The sequence below is a fragment of the Gracilinanus agilis genome, chromosome 1, assembly GCF_016433145.1.
Source record: "Gracilinanus agilis isolate LMUSP501 chromosome 1, AgileGrace, whole genome shotgun sequence".
In the NCBI taxonomy this organism is placed as follows: domain Eukaryota; kingdom Metazoa; phylum Chordata; class Mammalia; order Didelphimorphia; family Didelphidae; genus Gracilinanus; species Gracilinanus agilis.
In genome coordinates, this window is record NC_058130.1 from 20,550,030 (window position 1) to 20,575,638 (window position 25,609).

Here is a 25,609-nt window from a genome sequence, read left to right on the forward strand (position 1 = left end):
GGGGAGGGAGGGAAGGGAATGCAAACTCTGGAGGAATTCCACCAGAGGCCTAGATTAAATGCAGCCTCTACTTGTTTGTTATCTGTTAAAAGTGTCTGCTTCTACTTTACTAAATGCCAAAGAATTCACCTAATATTTTACTCCTTATTTCATAGTTTTTCAAAATTAACTGATCTTTGAAATGAATAATATGGAAATAGGCATTGAGTGATAATACATGCATAACCTAGTGGAAGAGCTTGTCTGTTCTCTGAGGGAAAACATGAATTGTGTAACCATGGAAAAATACTTAAAAATTAACTGGTCTTTGTAAATTACAACAAAGGTAATCATTTCTCTTTAAATACTGCCTTCTCAAAAGATATGTCTGGATTCAAAATCTAAACAAAATCTTTAAGATACAGTTTTAGATCTTTCTTTAAAATTCTGGTTTCCAAGGTAAAACCTCAACATTTTTCAGTGCCATAGACTCACGGGGCCTGTGTCCGTGTAGTGTACTCCTTGAATTCACTGTCGTGTATGGTAAAGTAGGGTCTGAAGTCACTGCAGTACTTGAGCGGTGAAATACAGCTGTGGACAAGAAAGCAATCTCAGAAAACAAAACTGAGAGCTGACTAAAGGAATAACTACTCAGTCATTAGAGCACACAAATGAATACATTGTTTGCTTCAAGGCATGGAGAAAAGGAAACAGAAGATACCAACCTAATGAGTGCCAAGACAGTTTCTGAAGATTCTGATGGGGATGGCGCCATGACAACAAGGGGTTCTCCTAACAACACCAGTTCCCAAAGCATCTGGCTGTGCAGGAACACAGGACAGAAACACCTGAAATTAAAATAGGAAACGTCTTCAGTCAACTTAATCAACAAGCCCTTCTCCTATTACCTACCATATGCCAGGCACTGTGCTACTTCCATGGGATGCTGATACAAAGAAGAAAACAATCCCAACTCCTAGGAAGCTGGCATTCTAATAGCAAAGAAATACACCCCCAAGTCTACCATAATAAGTAGAAACAAACAAAAATGAGGGAGAGAGGGCCCTGGAAGCAGGAAAAGCCTCACTTGGAAGGCAGTGTTGGCACTGGGTCTTGAAGGTGAAGAGGGAGTCAATGGCACGAGCTCTGGTTAAGAAGGGGGGGTACTCTAGGAATAGGGGTGATGGGCTAAATGACACATGTGAGGAACAGGAAGCAGGTCAGTCTAAAGGGGTCAGAGCGTACAGGAGGGAGAATAATGTCCATGAAGCTGGATGGACTATCAGATGGAGACACCCGAGTTCATGTTTGATCCTCCAGGAAACAGAAGGCCAATGGAGTTCACAGAGAATGGGATGGAGTGACACGGTCAGATCTGTTTCTAAGGAAGATCATTGGGCTGGAGTGGGAGACAATGACAAGGCTGTTGCAATAATTGATCTCGAGAGGACAGGAGCAGCTATGTGAGCTGAGAGGAGGGGCTGTCATGAGAGAGATGTTCAGAGAGAGAACACCAAAGGAATGGAGGACACGAAAGACTCGAAGAAGGATGCTGCCTTTGACAGCCCTAAACAAGGTGGGATGGGGTGGGGGGTGGGGTAGATGGAGAAGGTTGGAGGAGGAGATCAGGACTTCTCCTCAGGAAATGCTGAGTTGAAGATGTTCCTGGGCCATTGGGGACTTGGGAATCAAGGGTTAATTATATTCTAGAAAGGAAGTGGAAAAATTCACAGAAATGATGTAAAAAACATAAAACTATGATTCCAGTATTACCTAATTGTCACCAACTGTGCCAGAACGACCATCATATAGAGGTAAAATTACAATGTCAGACACAAGTTTATATCAGACACAAACTTACTGATAAGATATAGTCGCATACAGATGCAATATTTTTTTTTAATTTAGAAAACAATTTCAGACATCAATGTGGATGTTCCTTTTTTCTTCTATATCAGAATGCTCTTACTACACTGACAATCAGTCAATCAACCAGCAGTTACTCAGCACTTCACAGATGACAGAATATGGGCTAAAGACTTTTTCTCTCTTTGGTTTGGACTTGTGATTTCCAGTTCCTGGCACAAATTAGCTTAGATCTGCTTGGGAACAGGAGAGGTTATGGGACCCGCCAACCATCACATGGCTATTTTGTGTCAAAAGCAGAAATAGAATCCTATTCTCCCTAATGCCCAGACCTATCCCCCTGTCCCTGATGGCATACTATCATAAATATCATAAATAAAAAGACCTGTACAAAAATATTTATAGCTGCACTCTTTGTGGTGGCAAAAAATTGGAAAGTGAGAGGATGCCCTTCAATTGGGGAATGACTGAAGAAATTGTGGTATCCGTTGGTGATGGAATACTATTGTGCTAAAAGAATAATGAACTGGAGGAATCCCATGTGAAATGGAAAGACCTCCAGGAAATGATGCAGAGTGAAAGGAGCAGAGCCAGAAGAACCTTGTACACAGAGATGGATACACTGCAGCACAATCAAAGGTAATGGACTTCTCTACTAGCAGCAATGCAATGATCCAGGACAATTCTAAGGGACTTATGAGAAAGAACACTATCCACATCCAGAGGAAGAACCGTGGGAGCAGAAACACAGAAGAAAAACAACTGCTTCATCACATGGGTTGATGGGGATATGATTGGGGATACTGACTCAAAATAATCACCCTAGTGCAAATAATATGGAAATAGGTCTTGACACATGTAAAACCCAGTGGAATAGTGTGTCAGTTATGGGAGGGGGAGGGTGGGAGGATGGGAAAGAAAGAAAGAACATGAATCTTGTAACCATGGAAAAATACTCTAAATTAATTAATTAAATAAAATTTACCAAGCCAGAAATAAAGATAAATCTATTACCAATAAAAAATGCTTTATAGAGAATTTTGTTCTTGTCTTTGTAGTTCTGATAGGCCATAATGTCCTTCAGGAATAGAACGGCACCTCTATACCTGTGTCCCCAGGAACTAACACAATGCCTGGCCTGGAGCATGTGATTAACAAACACTTATTAAACAGAACCAAACTAAATGCTTCTTTTGTAGGTAGTGCTAAGTACTACAAGAGATAAGAAGATCAGCTCCCTTCATGGAGCTGACAGTCTAGAACAGAGGCAAAACAAATGCATGGTAAGTACACTAGAAATGGAAAAAAACCTGCCCAGAGAGATCTTTGCCAATTTTGAGATGGGTTGGGGAAGAAGTAAAGGAGAGGCAGGCATTTGCCACATCAAGGTGAAAGGAGAGCACCTTTCAATCATAAACAATAGAAATTCTAAGGTTCATAGATTTCCAATTTGCTTATAATTATAGGCATCATTATTTGCAAACTACATCACCCTTAGGACCCAGAGGAAAAGTTTTCATCATTTTATCTTTCATATGGTTGTATGTTTCCTTTTTTATTTTATTTTTTCCAATTATATATAAAAACAATTTTTAACATTCATTTTTTAAAAATTTGAGTTCCAAATTCTTTCTCTGCCTCCCTATCCTCATGGAGAAAGCAATCAGATATGGTTGTATGCTTCAAGAAGAAGCTAATAGGTCATTTTTTTATTACAATAAAATTCAGACTTAGACAATTAAGTTTGATCTTGAACATGTAATTTTTCTAGATTCCTTTACTGGTTAATGAAAGAACTAAAAGTCATGTGAGCTTGGTGTACAAGAGAATGTTGGGAGCTCACCACAAGAGGGAGTGTTCTGTCTGGACCACAGAGTCCCTTCTTGGATGGTGGAGACCCAGATCAGGCTTCAAGAGAGAAGCTACCCATTTCTACGTCCAAAGGGCTTAAGCAATGTAGAAACTTGTCAGGACACCACTAACCCTCCACTGCCTGGTCAAAGAATTTGGTTGACCCTCATTTTTTCTGTAATCCCTCCTCCTCTGGCTCACCATCTTTTATACTAATATATTATGTATATGTGCATCTGAATGAGAATGACTATTCTCCCAAGTCTCAGAAGAAAAAGAAAAACATACTGAACCAATTAGAAAAGAGACATCCCGGGAGCAGAGAGGCACCAAAGCAACAGTGGTCTAGAAGATAAAGGAACTACAAGTCATGAATGTCTAGGGGCTAGCCAGGAGAAGAAAGGGGCAGAGCTTCCCAGGGAATGGTTATTCATTTGACTTTTAAAATGAAGGATTCGTCTGACAGCATATTACATCTTTACTTTCTCAAAATCTGAAGAGACAAAGTCATAGACACCATTGCTCAAGTAAGTCTTAAAATAATTCTTAATTTTCCACAGGATCTATGATATTCAATTGTAATGGAGCTCATAAGGATAAAATGCAAAACATGGGCAGCCTGGAGATACTGTGTTCATCAGATGAAATTCTAATCTGCAGCTTCACTTGACTTTTGCGAATTTTGAAGAATATATATCCAAGAATACCACTGAAGTTAAAAACCAAAATGTAGTATTAATTTCAACCCAAGACAACTTAAAAAAATGTGGATTTACTGGTCATTTAAAGTACTTGAAGACCTTTCATCATTTTCTTCTCTATTCCCACTCTGCCCCTCTTCCACCCTTATCCCAGGGGGAAAAACCAGGAATTCCCAACTAGATAACTTATAAAATCTATGGAACAATAAGGAAGGAAAGAAGCTAAAATTACTACAATAAAAAAAGCTTTAAATTTTCACCTGAAAAGATCCACTTCATGAATAGTGGGTAAAACCACAGAGATCTGTGAGTCTGTCTAAAAGAGAGAAAGGAAAAAAATTCACAAAAATTAAAGACAACCAATGCAGAAGAAACTTTGGAAAATACAACACTCATTCCTATTAAGATCACCAGAAAGCATGGGTATAAATGGAATTTTTCTTAAAATAATATGAAGCATCTACCCAAAACCATCAGCAAGAACCCTCTTTAATAGAGAGAAGCTAGAAACCTTCCCAGTAAGTAATCAGGAATGAAACAAGGATACTCATCATCACCAACATACACAATAATAGAAATGCTAGCAATAGCAATGAGAATATTTAAAAAAGGAATTAAAGGAATCAAAATAGGCAAAGAGGTAATAAAACTTATCTCTGTTTGCAGATGACATGATGGCATATGTGGAAAATCCTAGAGATTCAACTAAGAAGTTGAAACTGTCAATAATTTTACTAAATAGCAGGATATAAGATAAATCCAGATAAATCATCAGCATTTTTCTACATTACAAACAAAAGTCCCGCAAAAGGAGACAGAAAGAGACAGTCCATTTTAAAAGAGCCACAGATAGAATAAAATAGCTGGGAGTATACCTGCCAAAACAAATCCAGGAACGGCATGAGCATGATTATCAAACACTTTTTACACAAATAAAAACTGAAGATGACCTGTATGTTCAGGCCAGATCACAAGACAAATATGTCTTTCATCCACTGTATATTCCTAAATCATGCTCTCCCAATCAGATTGTACATCCCTTCACAATCCTCTTATCCAAGGCCAGAGCCTGTGGTGTAGGGAAGTCACACTGAGTGAGCACACAGTAGTGTTTGCCCTCTGGAGGACTGTATGTCTCCAGCTGTAACATACACAACTGCAAAGTTGGCTAATGCAAAATTAAGGGGAAAATAAACTCTATTTCCTCCATTTCTATATGAATAATCATACAGGCATTGGGGACACCGCAAAATGGAGGACAAGTGAATTCAAACTTTATAAGTGAACAATTCTTCTGCACCCACAAACGAACATATTCCTAAGGAATAACTGGAAGCGGATCCAATCTACAGAATCCTTTGTACTGAATTTCCTAGACGACAAGCCAGCTGGCCTTGCTCCATGAGATGGAGAGAAGCATCTTACCCAGAACTGATCTTTGCTGAAGTATTCACCCCAGTCTACCAACCACTAAACATGTTTCTGAATTCTCCAATTTCCACCCAACAGAAAGATAAAGAATAAAGTATAAAGGAACTTCAAGCAGTTTATTAATGAGACATAACAAAATAAGTCATGTGGATATTTCAGTAATGGACACAAAACATTGCATCAACACAAGGATCTCTTACTTCAAAATGATCAACTGAGATTACGTGTAAAAGCTTTTGCAAACCTCAACATACTCCATTAATGACAGCTATTTTTATTTTCCCAACAAGTCTGTCAGAATCCACCTAAAGGTCTCCCCAATCCCTTTGCAACGCCTACCTGCTGAGTTAACTGGGCTATCTGAGTTGTTCCAGGCTTGTCATGGCAGGTTGGAATCCGCACCTAAGGAAGAAAAGAATAGATGTTAACCTTTTCCACAAAATGGCTCATCTAAGAATCCAATGACTATATACAAATGGCCAGAAAAATTAATCATAAAATCTCTACTCCACTGAAAGTAGTTTAACAATATGGTTCAATAGGCTAAAATTTTGGAGAAGGAAAAACATCTGTTTTTAAACACAGAAGAGTCTATATGGATATATATTTTTAGGAATAGCATCTCAGGCAACTCCTACACACAAATGAATATCTTTGATAACAAATACTATGAACCTAGCTGGGAAGCAAATGGAATACAGAGAAATGGCCACTAACATATTATTTACTGATAATTTACTGATAATTCCAGTTTTTTTCCCAATAGTCAAACATCTTTACACATCCTGTCCAACTTTCTAAGCTTTGGAATAAACTGTCAGAAGAAATAAGAGAATTTTAAAGCATTCGCATCTCTATCAAACCATTAACTTACAATTCTAATTCCATTCTTGGTTAGTTTCACAGAGGACAGCAGTGCATACTCAGAGATGAAGCATCTGAAAAGATGCATTTATCACCAGCTACTTTCAAAGTCTTACCGTGATACCAACACAAATTATAGGGTTGTTTTTTTTTTTCAAAATAGACTTACAAATAAAGAAAAAAGCCAGAGAACCAGGGACACTGAAACAAAAACAATTTTGCATGTGCAAGACTGAGACAAATGCTCAGATTTAGTTAAGATAAAATTAAATGAAAGCAATCAGTAGTAATACCCTTAACAAAGAACATGTCAGGGACAGCAGAAAGGAGACAAAACTAGACAATCCTAGAGAATGAGCAAAGAAATAAACTGAAACAAATAGCAAAATAAAAAGGCAGAAAGCCAATAACACACAGGTAAGTCCCATTCCTGGGTTTAAAATGTCTAAGATCTCTGAGAACCAATCTACCAAAACACACTTAATCTCTGTTTCTGTACAATTTTAAAACACTCCTTAAAAACAAGAAACAAACTTAAAGCACTAGCCCAGGGGTCGGCAATGTATGGCTCTCGAGCTTTATCTGGCTCTTTTGAGGGTCAGATACGGCTCTTTCTGCAGGAGCCATAAAGTCCATTTTTTTTCAGGCGCTGTTACAGGAGCAGCACTGTGAGCACTGTACGGCTCTCACGAAATTACATTTTAAAAAATGTGGTGTTTATGGTTCTCACGGCCAAAAAGGTTGCTGACCCCTGCCCTAGAGGGATAGCTCATGGATGGGTGGTACCAGTATAATGATCATCCCACTGAAGTCAATTTAAAGTCTATGTACTATGCCCTCTGAATTACAAAAAAGATACCTTATAGACAAAATAAAAGCAAATTTCATTTGTAGAAACACAAGATCTAGAAAAGCAAGGGAAATTATGAAAAGAAAAGATAGTAAATAAAGGGGTAACAGCATTTCTGGTCATCAAAACTGTACTCTAAACCCCTAATTATAAAAACCCTTTGATAATAGTTTAAAAACAGAAAAGTAGAACAACAGAATAGACTGACTTAGAAGAATGAGAAATAACTAAACTCAATAACCAGTATTTGAAAAAAGGGCAAAACTGTGGGAAGCCGTTCTATGTATTAAAACCTTTGGAGAAATAGGATCAAATTTAGGGCCTGTTATCTGGATTCCCTACGTGACCAATCCAGGCTGAGGCAGTCTTTGTGTTTGGTCCTGGTCACCTGAGCCCCAAAAGGCTCTGGTACCAGCAGGTAGGTTAATCCAAAATCAATTTGATCCCTCCAAGAAGGCTATTAGGAGTCATTTAGAGAAACAGAGTCTGTAACAGATATTTTATCTGGATCCCATTACAAAATCATCGGCAAGTAAAACTGTGTGTATGATTTTCTGCACTGCATGTCAGGATGCAGACTGAATGGGCCATCTAAGATAAAAATCTGAGGCTCCTCTTTTGACTCAGTCTTTGATCCCCACCTTTTTTACAATTCTTATTGGAGAGCTTTGAAGTGGCAGACCAGCATCCACGGAGTTAATGATTCCTTTCCTAACAAATGTTAATTAGATAAGAGTGCATATTCAGATTAGAACTGGCTCCTTTAGGATTTGACTGGTGAGCATCTCCCTGGGATATTTCCTCTCCCGGAATTATCCCCTCCTGAAATTGGGGTTTGGAATTTGACCATTTGTCTTTGCATCTGTATTCTTTAGACTTCAATGGATTATGCGTGACTTATTGCCCCTTACCAACTGTGACTTCTTTTTACTTGAGAAAGGTATATAATAAACTTCCATGCTCGCAGAATTCGGAACAGCATGGGCTAACCACTAGTCTAGTTGTTTTCATTTTCTTTCTCCTGCCTTAACCATCCTATGCCACCACGCCACTCAGGACCCCAAAAATTCATGCATGGCCCCCTATACAAAACAAAATACTTAGGAAAGAATTTATTTGACAAGAATATATGGAAAAATAGAAATCATTATAGCAGAACTAAGGTTTAGTCTAACATACTACATTAAAAAATAAAGTCAAAATGATTATATAACATGAATATTAAACACTATTAGAAGAGAAGCAGATCATATGCCTTTCAGAGTTACTAGGAGGTTAATTCTTAACTAAAATAAGAAGAAAGGGAAATAAGATAAAATAGACAATTTCAATTACAATAAATTTAAAAAGACTTTGTATAAAAAAATTAATGCAGCTATTATGAGAGGAACCTGTTAACTAGGAAGAAAATCTTTGTGTATCAAATATCCTTTATAAGGATCTGATATCTCAGCTATATGGATAAAGTACTCTATAAGATTAAAGTGAATTTCAAATCAATAATTCAATGCAATGTTATATATAAGAGAAATGCCAATGAAAATGACCCTGAGGTTTTACCTCATCCCAACAAATTTGCAGAAATGGCAGAATATAGCAAGAACCAATGCTGGAGGAAGCCAGGAATACAAATTCACTGTTGCTGGAAATGTCACCTGGGAAATCCTTCCCAGGAAGCAATTTTGAAATACGCAAAGAGAGAGTCTAAAATGTTCTCGCCCTCTGACGCAGAAATTCCAGTGCTAGGTATATACCCCCAGGAGGTCAGTCTCAGGAAGGAAGGCCCCAAATACATTAAAAAAGACTTATAGTAGCAACACTTTTTGTAGACATCCAGAACTAGAAACAAAGTAGACAAGCATCTGCTAGGGAATGGCTAAACAAACTGTGGTACATGGATGAAATAGAATATTACTGTGAATATGAGCATGAAGAGAGACATGGGAAGACAAAGGAAGCAATGGAAAGTGCAGCAAACAGAATCGGGAAGACAACATACACCACAATTCCAACAACGTGACCCGAGAGAACGATCGATTGTTTTGAAGGCGTGAGGCTGTCACAGTATGAGACAAAAGATGGCAATAAAAATGTATTTTTAAAACCAAATGACATGCTTAGAATGGTATCAGTGTGTCGTCTAATCCCACAGAACACTGCTAGTCTGTCCCAGACTCCTCTGGTGCGGATGGTCACGTCACTTTTGTGTAGCCATCAGGCTCCCATGAGCAGGAAGGGATGGAAAGATGCTTATAAAACCCTTTACATTCCTCAGGCAGAGGAAAGCAGGGGTGGGCTTGGCTCTGGGTGAGATGTTAAAAAAACAAAATTCATGTTTTGTTTTCTCTAATATCCAGGTTAAACAGAAATAAAGAAATTATGAACCAATTACCTTTATAACCACTCCCATAATGGGCAAGTGTAATGTTTTCCCTGGCACTGGGGCAGGCCAACGATCAACATCATTACAAGCTAAAAAACAGAATGAAATCATCTGTATTAAGTGAAACGATTAAAGAGTTTTTTATACATACTTTACAACAAAATGATAGCTAAACGAGTGTCCATTTATTTCATACTACACACAGATGAAAAACACCGAGGGCTCCAGCAGCTGTGTGGCATGGTGGATAGTGCAGGAATACTGTTGCACCTAGAGCTGGAAGAACCGAGTTCAAATTCTGTGTCGGAAACTTACTAGCTATGTGACCCTGATAAGTCACTTTACTCTCTTGCCTTCTGTCTCCTCATCTATAAACCTGGGACAACCACCAAACCGATATATCCCAAGCTTGTTCCAAGGATCATAACATGCTTTGTAGGACTTTAAGCACTATATAAGTGCTAATTATTATGATTTATTGATATCATTATTGTAAAAGATAAAAATATTAAGGGAAAAATAGTGGGAGGAAAAGCAGGATGTTCTCCTCTTGATTCACATACCCAGCTCACTATTGGAATGGAAAACAGTTCCTCAATTTTTAGAAAGCAATGAATAAAACATTTTAATGACTGTTAAGTGAGCTCTCCCACTTTGGTTTACAGTAGCTAAAATTCTTATGGAGCCACATGGAAAACAGCTAGGGAAGTACCCCACCTAACATCATTCCAAATTCAGCCACAACAGAGGTGAAAAGATATCCTGGGAACGGTGAATTAATTCCATAGGAACGATAATATAAGTGGGTTATCATCTAATGGGGAGGAGACTCTCCAATTAAAAACTATTTATCAGACATTAAGGATCTATTGAAAAACTACAATAGTTGGACAATCATATGAAAGCAATACCATACCATCTGGACCACTGATAAAAGAGAATTAAGAAGGAGGGGAAGTATTTTTGTCAACAATTCAATATTTGGACCATCTTAATTAAAAAGTTCCACATATTTCACTCTAATTTAGTATTTTTTAAAGCTGCTAACATGGTCTAATACTTTAAGAAATTTACTAGAAGAAACCTAATTCTCTTCTCTCCTTTAATTCATAGTTATTCAAATCTTCACTGACTGACTTTCAGAAGGTTTCATTTTTCATTAAAATGTTATTGTTAAGGAGGGCAGCTAGGTAGCACAGTGGATAGCATGCCAGGCCTGGAGTCAGGAGGTCCTTTGTTCAAATCTGTCCTCAGACGGATTTGTGACTGAGCTGTGTGATCCTGGGCAAGTCACTTAACCCCCACTGCCAAGCCCTTGCTGCTCTTCTGAAATTCTGCCTAGAAATGATACTAAGACAGAAGGCAAGGGTTGTTTGTTTTTTTTAACTTTACAGTTAGATGTCTTTTAATCCATCAAAAAGGTCACATCATCAACACAGTGTTTTACTTACCTGCCTCCAAATAAGGTTCACTCTTTTCAAAATATTCGGGTGCTATCTGTTTAAGCACGGTGTGGAAAAAATGTGTATATGGCAGCTTACTGATCAAAACCAAGGACTAGAAAACAAAGAACATAATATCAGTAAGAACTGAAAGGTCTAATTTTAGTTTACCCTCGCTAGTCATTTCCTGGACTCATTGTTGCTGGAAAGCCTTACTGTCCAGCGTATGGGAATTCAGACCTGAAAAGAGCCATTTGTAAGAAGCTGTTTTTAAAATGGAAATGAAACCAAAATGGCCACAAAAGACCAAAAGACAACCCCTAGTCTTACTGGTCAGGCAGTCCTGCTGGTTGGTCACTTAATTAGAAGCAAAAATCTATGAAGCAGTTAGAGCTTGATGACGTTTAAGGAAACAAGAGATGCAGCAGGGGGGGTCCAGCTTCTGCTCGCATGCAGGAAGGGCCACCAGGGTCCTCCCAAGGAGTTCTAAGATTAAAGCCCATCCGAGCAACCACTTACAAACGTGGATGCCGGGGGCAAAGGCCTTCTACTGCTACCGTGTAACTAAGGCGCCAGGATTAGCTCTGATAGCTTTAACTTGGATTTGACCGGAGTCGAAAATGCTTTTTTGGAAAGTGCCATTCCCAACAGCTCCAAGATGGACTAGCAGAAAGAACTGGGCAGTCTGGACAGGTGCAGGCTCTATGGACAGAGAAAGCATTCTATGTTCCCTCTGCTAGTGAGGTTCCAACAGGAAGTAAATTTGTATTGGATGTTTTGGTTTGTTTTTAAAAAGTAAAGGGAAAAGATGTATGTACAAAACAAATCCATAAAAAAATAGCTGAAATAAGAAGAAAATTATACGTAGGAATGTAGGAATGTACATACATACAGATGAAAGGCAACATGGACAATAAACACTTTGCTGTCCTGGGTTCAAATCCTGCCTCAGCACAACCTTACTGTGTGGCCCTGGGCAAGTCACTTCATCTCTCAAGTGTCCCCGGGGACTCTGATTCCGTACTGGTATGCACTGGCAGAGGGGGTGTCCTCACCTAGGAATTCTCCATACCCATGAAAGCACAAGAGGCACACACACCTAAGCTTTGCAGGTGACCTGCTGTCTCCACGCAGTGGAAAGAGGCCCCTTAAAGGCTTGAGCGGTTTCCTTCTTTTTCCCTCTACAAAGGAGATGCTGGTCCGCAGGATGCAGGAAGCAATGACTCAATATCTGACCAATCATTAAAGTGAACAGTAGAAAGCCCCAGCCTTGGACCCTCACGGACCGAGTGACCCTGGGTAAAGCTAAACGTCACTCAGTTTCCTCATCTGTAAAATATCATGAGGATCAAATGAGATCAGCTCTACAGCCTGCACCACAATCTCAGAGCGCTCTATTTGGGGTAACTATTATTATTGTTACTAACAATAGAGAAGAAACCATATTCTACTAACTGAAACCTAAAACTCAATGGATAGCCACTTTACATACATAAACATGTATGTATGAATGTGTGTGTGGCAGAAGAAAACCTTCCTAGCAAAGGAGCCACACTAACATGCCCTTCACTGATGGGAGGTTTGATCACACTGAACATATTCCAAAGAATGAGCTAGCCGTTCTACAAAAGGAAGGCACAAAAATGTTCCGAGCAATGATTCTCCTTCTAGAATAAGCCTCTGGGTGAGATGGAGGAGAGGGACAACTCTAACAAGGATGTAGACTACAGGGGTTCCCAAACTTTTTTGGCCTACCACCCCCTTTCCAGAAAAAATATTACTTAGCCCCCTGGAAATTAATTTTTTAAAAATTTTAATAGCAATTAATAGGAAAGATAAATGCACCTGTGGCCATCACCGCCCCCCTGGATCGCTGCAGCACCCACCAGGGGGCGGTGGCGCCCACTTTGGGAATCACTGATATAGAAGGTTGGAAACACCTTCCTTAACAAAACTGCTCACACTTTAGGGCCACATCTATTATTTCTAATAACACAGATTGAGGGAATCTCAATACATTTGAAAAGGATGTAGATGGATCCATGCGTACCCAAATAGAGCAGTGCTTTTTGTTCAAAAATAGAAAGCCAAGAGGGAGCAATCAGGGAATGGGTGGACCAACTGGGGTGCAGTCATGGGAGGGAGTGTTACTTAACTTAACTTAACATGACAAAAGAGACCAGTTCAGAAAATCCTGGGAAGAACTGATTCAGAAGTGAGCAGAACCTGGAGCATGAGGCACACAGAGACCATAATAACATAACAGAGAACACTTCTAAAGACTTCAAAATTGATGGTATGGTAACTGAACATGACTTCAAAGACCATCAAAAAGAAGGAATAGGGGGAGCAGCTGGGTAGCTCAGTGGATTGAGAGCCAGGCCTAGAGACGGGAGGTCCTGGGTTCAAATCTGGCCTCAGACACTTCCCAGCTGTGTGACCCTGGGCAAGTCACTTGACCCCCATTGCCCACCCTTATTGCTCTTCTGCCTTGGAGCCAATACACAGTATTGACTCCAAGACGGAAGGTGAGGGTTTAAAAAAAAAAAAGAAGAAGAAGAAGAAGGAATAGGGAGATGGAGGATGAATTGGGCATTTTCAGGACCAGCCAATGGCTGACTGGTTTTGCTGGACTTTACTTCTTTGTTACAAAAGAGAGGTTGTCTCTGGGAGAAGGAAAGGAGTGGGTGGATCGTAATGGCAATGAAAAAATAATTAAGGAAAGAAAGAAAATACATATGAAAACATATTAGAGTACACAAAAGAGAATAGAAGCAAGTTCAGAAAAGATGAGACATGCAGAGTAATTCTGTTACTACTATTTTACATTTAATATACACTTAAGAAAACAATGCAATAACAATTCATTTTCACATAAAATTCTATCCTGTACTTTGTAAACTGAAATGCTCCCGTTTAACTTCATAACAAAAAAGAAATGTGTTAAAAGAATATAAATTACCTTCTGAAAGTAGCCTCTTTTTAGTGTTTTATCTCGAACTTGTCGGAAATACACATAACCATAAAAATATGCAGGATCTTTCTGCCAAAAAAGGTAAAATAAAATTGCTTTTTATTTCAGTAATTTTTTAAAAATCAGATTCCTTTGCACACCAAAAGATGAGGCTCAAAGAGTCATAATGCAAGTTTATGTCTGAAAACTAAAATATTTAAGAACTATACATAGAGTAAAATTTGGAGTTAGTTTTGCTTAATCTTATCCAGAAATAAAATAATCATGTGACTGAAATGCTAAAAGACAGCAGAAATAAATAAGAAAAATGAAAGGCCATAGAAAATACAAAAACCTATCTAGTAAAGGTTTTTCTTTATCTGTTGCCTCAGGTAAAAAAGCACCTATGCTCAGACAAAAGAGCCACTGACTGAACACTGACCAATTACATTCAAACTTATTCCTGAAGTTTTCAGTGGCATTTTAATCTGTCAAGAACTTCTGAAGGTTTTGACAAGCTCCCTGAAGAATCCCATTCCTTCCTTCTGTGGCTCCTCTAAGCATTGCTGTAATGCAAACCAAAGCCCAAGAATTCTGCCAAATACAACCAATGTATATAGCTGGAGATGTATAAATACACAGCTGATGCTAACCATTTCTGATTTCTCTAACCTTCAAATACACAGGTGAATCTCTGTCAAATTGATCTGGGATACAGCGCATTGACATCCTCCGGCCAGACGACTGTCGAAATCTGAAACAAAACTGTGTATCTCCAAGACAGCCTAATGGAAACAAAAATTAAAAGGGAAAATTGAGGACAGCTCAGCCTCTCATTTTACTTATACAAAATCACAGAATTTTATAGCTAAAATTAGCCCCGCCCACTCATTTTACAAATGAGGCCCTGATATTGTTCAGGACTAAAGCCTCAGTTTGTCTACATCATGTTTCTAAGGTTGTTCATTCTCCTTTGAGGTGTATAAATAACTCGGGAAGAGAACAAGCAGTAAAACAATCACCATCTTCATTCCAGATTTATTTCTGACACTGAAGTTTTCACTGGCACCCACTTAATTTCGTAAACCACTCCCCAACTAAAAGTAATTCATCTAAAGGTCAGGCCAAAACAAGGGTTAATAACATTCTTCAGCCTCTCAATCCTTACCACATTTTCTGAAGAAACTACAAAGGGATTCCAAAGGAGTCTCAACTAGATTAACATGAGGACTATCAAAAGTTCTGGCTACCTGGGCAACAGCCATTTTTCCTATGCCACCTATAGCTGAAAACAAAGAGACCTCCATGAAGGCTACAAAACACAGAATTAATTTGGGACTGCCTAGACAGCCCTCTGTGATGGACCCAGAGGAATCCCAGCTTCTTCCATCCTTTTTCCCTCAGTGAGCTAGATCTCTAGAACTACTTGTACAATGGGGAAGTTGGCATGACAGCAGGGGAACAATTACTTCCCAGAGTCTCCTGGTAGAGAAGAACCAGGTTTAGGGGATGTGAGCCTCACTGTCCAGGCTCCTTCCCAGAAAAGCCTGAAGGTGCCCAGCTCACTCTCCTACATAGGCCTTCATTTACCAACAATGAAATCCCATTCTTGGGAACTATAAGACTTCTACCTTTCCTACTACTGTTTTCACAAAAATATTAATTAGCAATTTCCAGGATAACGAAGACCTTTCCAGGACCTCAGGAATCATCAACTGAGAATGGGCAACGACCTGAGCTCAGTCCAGTCCCACACCCGCCTTTTAGGGGCAGGAAACACATCCAGACTGAAGTGACCAGCTTCCTAAGGTGTTAGGGAGAAGAGGTATCATTAGGGTCTAAATCTAAATCTAAATCTAAAAAAATCTAAATATAAATCTAAACTGGCTGGGTAACTTGGGGAAAGGCTTCAGGGCTCTGGGCAAGGCTTTAAGGCTTGGGTTTCAGAGAAGATGCCAACCAGCATGGATGGAGGGAGTTTCATACACTAAGACTATCACAGGTGTTGCCCTTCCTCTATTCACAGCTTTGAAAAACACAAAGAATTCAAAGGGACTTTTGAAAACATCTTGCTACAGAACAAGTGTTATTACTAAAAAAGATTACACAGAACTTCAGCTCCCAGTTATGTTTTTTCTAACTCCTCCATTAACAGCCAAGAAAATCCTCATCCAGCCTCATCTGCGTGTCCTGCCCAGTGTGTGGGAGAGCAACAAGAGCAGCTTTGGTTTTGTTTTTTCTATATTATTCAAAAGTCTGGCAAAACTCAAATGAAGGGGGCTGGGGGCGGCCTTTGGAAAACTGGCTTTTCTACTGGAGGAATGTTTTGTGTATTTACTTCACTGAGTAAACTTTAGCTGTGGAAATAAATTCATTAAAATGAAGGCAGAGGCTATGGTTATGTTACCTTCTTAGATGACTTTTCTGGGTGGCCCTTTCCTTTCAATGAGGCCTTAGAACAGAATTTGTCAGAAGCTTCTTGGGAACATTTAGCCCCTAAGCTAGGAGCCGTGCACGCTTGTGAAGATTCCTGAGCACACGGGGTGCTTATCTGGAAAGCTGCTTTTGGAACACTCAAAAAGGAGTACTATTTAAAGAGTGAACCTTTGTTGAGGCCAATTTTCTCTGATGAGCTTTCTAGGCATTGAAGATTAATGTTCCTCCCGTGTTCCTCTGATGCATCCTCTTACGAGACTGTAAGCTCCTTGAGGGCAGGGCCTGTTTTTCCTTTGGCTCTCTCCTCACCATCTAACCTCCAAGGCATTTAAAAGGCATTTGTAGAAAGAGCTCCATGCTTAGGTTTCACACACACTGAGCTAGGAAATGTCTGTAGATGCCTAAAGAAAAGGTTTCTTTCATTCTGTCAGTCTGCACACACAGTACACAGGCGGGAAGGCTCATGGAGCAGGAATCCCCAGGTCCAAACAGTGCTAATGAGCTTAAATAAGGACAAAGGCCTGGCAGGCATCTCTCTAACAGCTCTTAGCCATAAGCAAGAAGAGGAAACACTGTTTGTTTCAGATGGAAGGATGGTGGTAAAAGTTTCTCAGAGGGGAGACCTCTCTGGAGACTTTACCAAATCTTCCCTACCTGACATCCACCTAATGCAAATTTTTTTTGACTTCTGGTAAATGAATGATCTGAAATGTTCTATTTTTTGTGCAGACTCCATAGAAACCCAAACTCCATTTTTGCTGCTTCTGCAATCTAGCTCCTGGGTTTCCTTCTACAGCAATAAAAGCTATTTAGGGATTTTTTTAAAGTAAATCCATTCCAGAGCTGTCACAGTTCTAATAAGCTTCATTTAACAAAACATGTGAAAAGCAGCGAACTGTTTGGAGTCCCCAAAAAAGGCTGAACAACAGCATGTCCCAAAGTGTGGCCTCTCGGCTGCCGGCACTGGGGCCCGTTCTGCCTCCCACTCCCCAGGCCACCCCCATGCCGCTTTCCAGAAAGATGGAGTTTACTCAGATGGACTGTGCAAACCTCAGGGGGATAGGCCAACTTTGACTTAAGGGGCAGGTTAGAGGGACATAGGAGCAACCCAGAAAAGACCAGACAGCCCCCTAGCCTGGACCTTTCCTTTCTTTAACCCTCCCTCCAAAAAACAGACACTAGCTACTGTCTGCACTCATCTAGTGATAATAGGGCAGACAGTCTCACCCTGGAGGGTCTGTGTCTACTTGAGTCCTAAGTCTTGGCACAGTAATGCTATGATGGCTTCATGTGGCCCAGAGAGCCGACATCGGCCCAGGAGGAGCCAGAGGCCAGGCCGGCAGAACACGAGCTGGAGAGACCAAGGCCAGTCCCAGCCATGAACTTCCTATCTGCGGTCCAGGCACTGGCCCCCGCTAAGTTCAGACCACACGACCCACTAAGACACGGAGAGCTCGGTGGGAAGAGTACTCACACTGATGACATCACACATCTTTCTGAAGTACTGAAGGATTTCTTCAATCAAGAAAAAGGGGACATAAGGGACAGACCCCAGCCTCACTTTCCTGAAGTAGACAGGTTGAATAAAGGGTTAACTCAAAAAAAATACACTAATAAGTAAATATTAAAAACTAAGAATCACTATTCTGACACCTAGCTCACAGCCCTGGAGCCAGGTGGATGGATAAGCTCTTTCCTTTGAAAACGAGGGAGGGGGAATTGCATCCTCTTCCATCTTGGTTTCACCAATAATAATGAGCATTTCGGTAGCACAAGATCTGAAAAGCATTTTACAAATGTTACCTCATTTGAGTCTCACAGTCACCGTGGGCAGTAGGTGCTTTTATTATCTCCATTTGACAGGTGAGGAAACTGAGACAGGCAGAGGGGAGGGGTTTGCCCAGAGTCACATGGTAACTTAGACAGGGTCTCTGGCCTTCCCACCAAGCCCCCTCACTTACAGAGCCTTCACTTCCTACGTGTTTGTTGATATAAGGAAGGTAGAAGGAACCAAAATGCCCAGCTACGGCTCACAGGAAAGCCACAAGGACTGCCTGACATACTGCCATTAGCTACTCAGGAAGGTGTCACGTGGAGCTTGCTCAGCTTGTGGGAAACCAAGTTCACCAACTACGGGAAATGTCTTTATTTTATTTTTCTCAAAGTTTATTTATTTAATTAATTAAGAATATTTTTCCGTAATTACATGATTCCTGTTCTTTCCCTCCTCTCCTCCCTCCCCTCTCCTGTAGCCAGAAAAGAACACCAATTTTATATCACTAATTTTAGAAATGATTATAGAAACTATTAAGAAGTTACAAATTTTCAGCAAAAATTCAAAAGCATGGGAAAAAATAGTTTTTAAAAAAAGAGGGAATATTGGAAATGGTCTTTAAAGTCCCCCAAATCCAAGAAGCAGAATTCTTACTAGAATTCTTTAATTTTATAAGAAGCTGCACGCTAAAACACGCTTGCTTCCATGGGTCCTGTCCCATCAGTGGGTGGCTGACAGGAGCTGAAAGTTGTCAGCAGAGTAGACCACTAGAGGAGGGCAGTCAGAAGGAAAAGATCCATGCAAATAAGCTCCGAGGCTGAATTTGCCTTTTAGTGGATCTGCCCATGTTGACCCAAACACAGTCCAAAGGCTGCCCATGAGGGCAAACTTGGGAAACCCATCTGAATGCAAGAACTTCTGCAGCTACTCCATTAACTTGTCCAGCTTGCAATTTCTGGATTTTATGATGCTTCACTCTACCCTAAAAGCATCACAGAAAATATTTATTCATTAAAGTGAAATTAAACCCAATTTTCCTCTGAGAACTTATGGGAATTCTGTGCCGCCCAGCAGGGGCAGACAATCTGAGATAGATCTCAGGTCCCTGGATCAGACTTGAGGCCAGAGAACTCCCTCCCTGTTCTCTTCTAGACAGGTCTGGGCTGGACACCATGCACACACAAACACATTTAATGATGCAATAAAAACATTACCTGAATTTGAATCTGGAAAAGATAAATAGCAAATATTCGTTTTCTGAAAAAGAAAACAAAAGTTATATGTTCTGCCAAGGAATCCAATGAAATGAAAGAGGTAAAAGACAAAGACTTACTTCTTTATCACTAAGTTTTGAATGCTCAGGATAGATTACCTACAAAACAATGCATAAAGCAAGCATTAGAAAAGAAAACCATCACTCACTCTCAGCAGATCCTTTAAAATAAATAACAAAATTTAACATAGTTCTCATTTTTTTCTAAAAATCAAAGAAAAAAAGACACAAAGAATTAAACTTATGCTTTCCAATGAAAACCCCCCAGAAGCCTAGTGAAGAAGATGGGAGCTTAAGACTAGCTCAAACCTGCCTTGTGAGAAAACAAGTCATCAATTAAACCATTAATAATCTAACAACCCTCATTTTCCCCTTAAAGTCACCTACATTTGTGACAATCTGGTGTAAGGGAAAGACACGTGAATTGAGAGCCACAGGAGACCTGTTTTCCAGGCCCACCTTTTCCGTACGAGCCCTGTGAGCTCGTACAGATCTCAGGAGCATCCAGAATCTCCGATGTTTAAAAAGGAGCCAGGCTCCTTCAGTGTGGCTGAGATCGAGTGGCACGAGGTCAGGTCCAGAATGGCAGCGAACCAGCACCATAAACCTTCAAGGCTTACAGGAGTTGGCAGCCACCTCTCTATCCTGTAACAAATCTACCTTTGCTGCCACTATTCATAGGATCAGAGAATTGGAGCTGGATAGAGCTTCAGAGTCTTCTAGTCCAGTTTTTACAGGAAAAGAAACTAAGGCCAAGGATATGAAGGACATTTCCCGTAGAGTCATAGATGGTAAGTCAGGGCAAATGTGACAATCAGCTTTTTATAGGAGAAGAGATTGAGGCTTGGCGATAAAGTAACTGTCACACAGCCACTGAGCAGCCCACCCAAGAATGAAAATGCTCTTCATGGCCAAAGGAGTCTGAGGCAGATCAAAGTGTGCCAACTTCTCCTTCATTTCTCTCATGAGTTTTCTATGGCTTGTGTGCCGTGTGTCTTCTGTCACAGACAAGCAGTATGGAAATATGTATAGCATGAAAGTGCTGGGATAACCTAGATCAGACTATTTAACACTCCTGGGTGCGGGGTGGGGGAATCCTGAATCAGAAAATATCAGAAAACAAGTGTCAAAAATTATTTTTACATAGAAGTGAAAAAAAAATTTAAGTACAAACGGGGGCAGCTACGTGGCTCAATGGACAGAGCACCAGGCCTAGAGATAGGAGATCCTGGGTTCAAATATAACCTCAGACACTTCCCAGCTGTGTGACCCTGAGCAAGTCACTTTAACCCCCACTCCTAGCCCTTACTGCTCTTCTGCCTTGGAATCAATACACAGAACTGATTCTAAGACAAAAGGTGAAGGGTTTTGTTGTTTGTTTTTAAGCACAAATAATGGCATTTCTACTACATTCAGGGTGAAAAATACCAATGGAAAATGTCTTCAAAGTATTATGGAAAAATATATTTGAACATCTAGCTAATTTACCAACTTTGAGCATGTAAACTTGTGCATAATTTGAGGAACTCCTTCTCCCATAATCTTTATAATTGTCCCAACTGTGTTCAAAAGTGATCTAATCCTCAATCAAACCTGAGTCTTTCCTCTCAATATTAAAACTTTAAAATGAAGAACCTGAAACTTGGAAAGACTGGGCAACTTGTCCCCTTTATGGAGATGATATGAGAGGCTGCATTACAGTAGAGAAAGAGCTGGCCTTGAAATCAGGAAGTCCTAGGTTCGAGTCTTGCCTCTACTGTCAAACTCAAACAGAATACTTTGGGGAGAGGGTGGAACACCACACAAAAGCTAACTTAGAAAGCCACAAATCAACATTCTCTCTGCTGTGCTGCACTTGTATTTATTTTATGAAACATTTCCCAATGACTCTTCCATGTGGTGAGAGGTTTCTGTTCTAGGCAATTCTCTAGGGCAGAGGGATCACTAGGGCCCCGAGATCCAAATAAATGTCACTGGGAAAGCCTGGCCTACCGAGAAGGTTACAGCTGCTTTCTGAAGGCAGATTAGAGACCCGGATGTCCATGTGACCCCTCCGCAGAGCCTCAGCAGCAGCAGCAAAGGGGCTGCCTTACATGGGGACCACGTTTCCTCCATCACTGCTTCAGACTTGCTCACCTCAGAACCGCTTTGCAAGCCTCAAAGAGCCTCTGTCAGGTGGGTTTTGTCTCTGCTCAGAGACCTGCTGCCCTGAACCAAGGAGAAGCCCAAGGCCTGCCGATAGAGCCTGCCTGCCCCCTGGATTAGTCAATAGCCCACAGGGGGAGGCGGGAGGGGCCCCAAAACATGCTCCACTCAGCCGCCAATGAGAACTTCCTGATGTGCAGGTCCAACCAGGTGGCCCCCTGCTCCATCCCCTCCATTGAGGATCCCTCCCAATCTAGCCCCTTCCACCTTTCCCAGGCTCCCGCTCTGCTCCCCTCCACGCAGCCTCTGAGCTAGGCAACAACTGGCCTTCCCACAGCCCCCTGGGCAGGACATCCCATCTCCCAACTCCAGGTCCTCTCCCTGGCCATCCTCTCCTCACCTGCCTCCTGGCTTCCTTGACTCTCGGCTCAAATGCTACCTTCTGCCAGAGGCCCTTCCTGGTCTCCTGCCCTCTGAGCCGCCCTTCCACTTCCCCCATCTGCCTCACGTGCACCTGGTGGTCTGCATGGTGTCTCCCCGCTGCATCAGCTCCTTGAGGGCAGGGGCCATATCGTCACCTTGACTTATATTCCCAAGCCCTTAGCAATGTGCCTGGCACACAGTAAACACTTCAAAGGGCAGCTAGTTGGGGCAGTGGATAGAGGGCCAGGTCTGGAGTCAGGAAGATTTCTCTTCTTGAGTTCAAATCTGGCCTCGGACACTTACTAGTTGTGTGACCCAGGTGGAGTCACTTTACACTGTTTGCCTCAGTTTCCTCGTCTGTAAAATGAAGGCAAGAGATATGGCCAGTCACACAAGGATCTTTACCAAGAAAACCCTAAATGGGTTCACAAAGAGTCAGACAGATCTGAAAACGACTGACCAAAAAACCCCCGATGTAATACTTATTTGCAGACTGACAAGACTGCGTTGCCTCATAAGGAACTTTTCAGAAAAGGGCTGTCTTTTTTTTCCATCAGAAGTTTGTTTATTTCTTATAAAAAGAACAAAATGAAGCTTCCCAGAATGTCCCCGGTGACTGGTCAGGGCCCTGCTTTCCCTTGGCTCTCTGAAGCCAGTCCTTCTTCCTCTCTTCTGCTAGACCCTCATCCATGTCACAGAATCAGTTAGAGCTGAATGGTCCTCAAGCCTGTCCAGGACAACCTTCTAAGAAGCAAACTAAGGCCCACCAAGGTACAGCGAGTGGCTCCAGGTAATGCCATCCCAGGAATAACTGTCAGAGGCTAGAAGCCTGACTCCAAATCTAGCACTCCTTTGCACCGCTCTGTGCTTCCTCCATGAGAAGAAATCAGACCCAGATCAGTGCCAACAGGGCCAGCGTCTGGACCTTCGTCTTGGGCCCCCTCCTCTTCTCTCATCAATTCCCACGTGTTCAGCGATCCCTAAGCAGATACCACCCACAGCTCTCTGTGTAAATGGAATCAGCTCACCCTCATTCGCTTTAGACTTTAGCCACCAGGAATAACGTGACCCCACCCTACTTAGAATTAAGTGGGGAGGGGGGAGGTCTGTGACCCACATGTGATAGTGACAAATCAAAAACAAGGGACTGCCCTCTGGGCAGTCCAAAACAGGGCTGAGGCTGCCACTTGTCCACATGAAACTGGAGGTGGACGCAGGAAGTGGCGAAAGCTGCTACCTTTTAAATAGGATGGTAACTTCCTGTGAAGGGCTTGGGCGTTTTGAACTTGGTGTTGAAGGAGCTCTGGTGAGACCTCAGACGGCTTCCCTTTGAATTGTCACGTGGGTAAGTTAGGCTGACTCTCTTTCCTTTTTCCTTTGGCGTTTCTGGAGGCTCCAGCCTCAAAGAGGCCTCTTTTCTTAGAGGAGGCCTTGTGACTAGAAGCCTTGTTTAATTAACCCCTGTGCCCCCTCTGCTGGGGCCTCTGAAGCCTTCCTGGTTCGGGCCTCTGGTCCAGGCCAGAGATTCTCTCTCATTTTCCTTACCTTTAACCTTCCTAATTGTAAATAAACCACCATAAAAGTCATCTTGACTTGGGTCTCTTTTCTTTTGGAATCAAGTAATCAATCGATCCCTGGCGACCAAACTTTAAATATCCAGTCCAAGCATAATCTTTCCCATTTTCCCCTTTTACATCTCCCCCAAGCTCCATTTCCATCGCCAATGGGACAGGCCCAAGGCGCCTCGAACCCAAGTCACAAACAGAACCATATCTCTCCAGCTCACCTAGTCATCCTCCCAGTCACTCCCGTTTGCCACCTCAGTTCTGCTTGGCTTTTCTTCTTCCCTCTTATGCTGTCCCAGCAACTGCCCCGCCATGTCTCCCCATCCCTTCTTCACCCAACTTGGGCCTTGAGCACTTCTCTTCTTAACTACTCCCTTCTCCTCTCCATGTGCCACATTGCTGCCAGAGAGCTGATAAGGATTCAGGGGCTCCCAAGCACCCGCTTCTGAACCTGGCAATTAAAACTATCACCAACTAGCACCAGGCTACCTTTTCAGGCTCACTTAACAGAATTTCTCTTCGAGTACTCCCCATTCCCACCACATCTGTTGACATGCCATCTCTCCTCACCATGCCTTTGATCGGGCTGTTCTCCATGCCTGGAAAGTACTCCTGTTCACCTGCGGTTCAGAGAATCCCCAGCTTTAGGGTCCTGCCCTACACAAGCCTCTTTCCAATTCCCCTCTTCTTGAATTTGGGTGGTGAGCAGGATCTGTATCTCTGCCAAGCAAATGGCTTCCCTTTTTATGGCTCATTTGAGATGAATCATTTCAGTCAAATGAAAAAGCCTTTTTAAAGTGCCTTCGTGACAGACACAATGCTAGGCACCGGAAGCAGAAAGAGAACAAAACCAGTCTCTGCTCTCAAGGAGCTCAGTCTAATGGATAAGACGGTATGAAAACAACTCTCCACAAACAAAATATAGAAGGGCTAGACCAGAGGCCATCATAGAGGGAAAGCCCTGGAATGAAGGAGGACTGAGGAAGGCTTCCTGCAGAAGGGGGCACTTTAGTTGGCACTGGAAGAAAGCCAGGAGGCCGGGATGCGGAAAGAGAATCCAAGGTCTAGAGGGCAACCACTGAAAATGCTTAGAGCTGGAGGTGAAGTACATGGAGGAAAATAAGTTGTAAGACTGAAAAGGAAGGAAGAAGTTATAAAGGGCTTTAAAAGCCAAATGGGATTTTATATTCAATCTTGAAGGTAACAGGGACCCACTAGAGTTTAATGTTCTGGAGTTGGAGGAAGAAGGGGAGACATCTCAAGGAATTTTGTATAATTTTAACATGCATGGTAGACATCTTGGAGAAGGAAAGCCTGCAAAGCAGCATTTTCCCAAGCAAATCGAATGCTTATTAAAAACCAGGCATTCCCTATTTGCCAAAACAGAATCCATTTGATTTCTGGTGAGATTGCTCAGTGCGCACCACATCCAGTGCCTTCCAACTTTTCTTGAAGAAAGTATCCAAGATAAACAGTGTAAAGCCTCTGATCAGGGATTCATTTCCATAAGATCAAAGCCAATTTTTCATCCTATCGCCCCATGTCCATCTTGCCAATCAAGGCACCCAGTAATCCACAGTAACTTGGTTTGGGAGATCTCCGGTTTCATCTTAACCCAGTTTTCTTCTAGTCTTCCTCAGGTTTCTCCTTAATAACCAGAGACAGTGGTTTTG

The 25,609-nt window shown here is 41.5% G+C and overlaps 1 protein-coding gene across 1 annotated transcript in view; it reads right to left on the reverse strand.

The window, feature by feature from the left end:
* Positions 1–25,609, reverse strand: part of DENND6A (DENN domain containing 6A) — a 63,133-nt gene that overhangs the window by 26,055 nt on the left and 11,469 nt on the right. Inside the window, exons 2-11 of the mRNA XM_044658713.1 lie at positions 19,864–19,902; positions 19,745–19,787; positions 14,993–15,105; positions 14,330–14,410; positions 11,377–11,482; positions 9,935–10,014; positions 6,168–6,230; positions 4,658–4,713; positions 705–827; positions 475–570 (exon numbers count right to left, since the gene is read on the reverse strand). Coding sequence (XP_044514648.1) covers positions 475–570; positions 705–827; positions 4,658–4,713; positions 6,168–6,230; positions 9,935–10,014; positions 11,377–11,482; positions 14,330–14,410; positions 14,993–15,105; positions 19,745–19,787; positions 19,864–19,902 — 800 coding nt within the window. The remainder of the gene's footprint in view (positions 1–474; positions 571–704; positions 828–4,657; positions 4,714–6,167; positions 6,231–9,934; positions 10,015–11,376; positions 11,483–14,329; positions 14,411–14,992; positions 15,106–19,744; positions 19,788–19,863; positions 19,903–25,609) is intronic.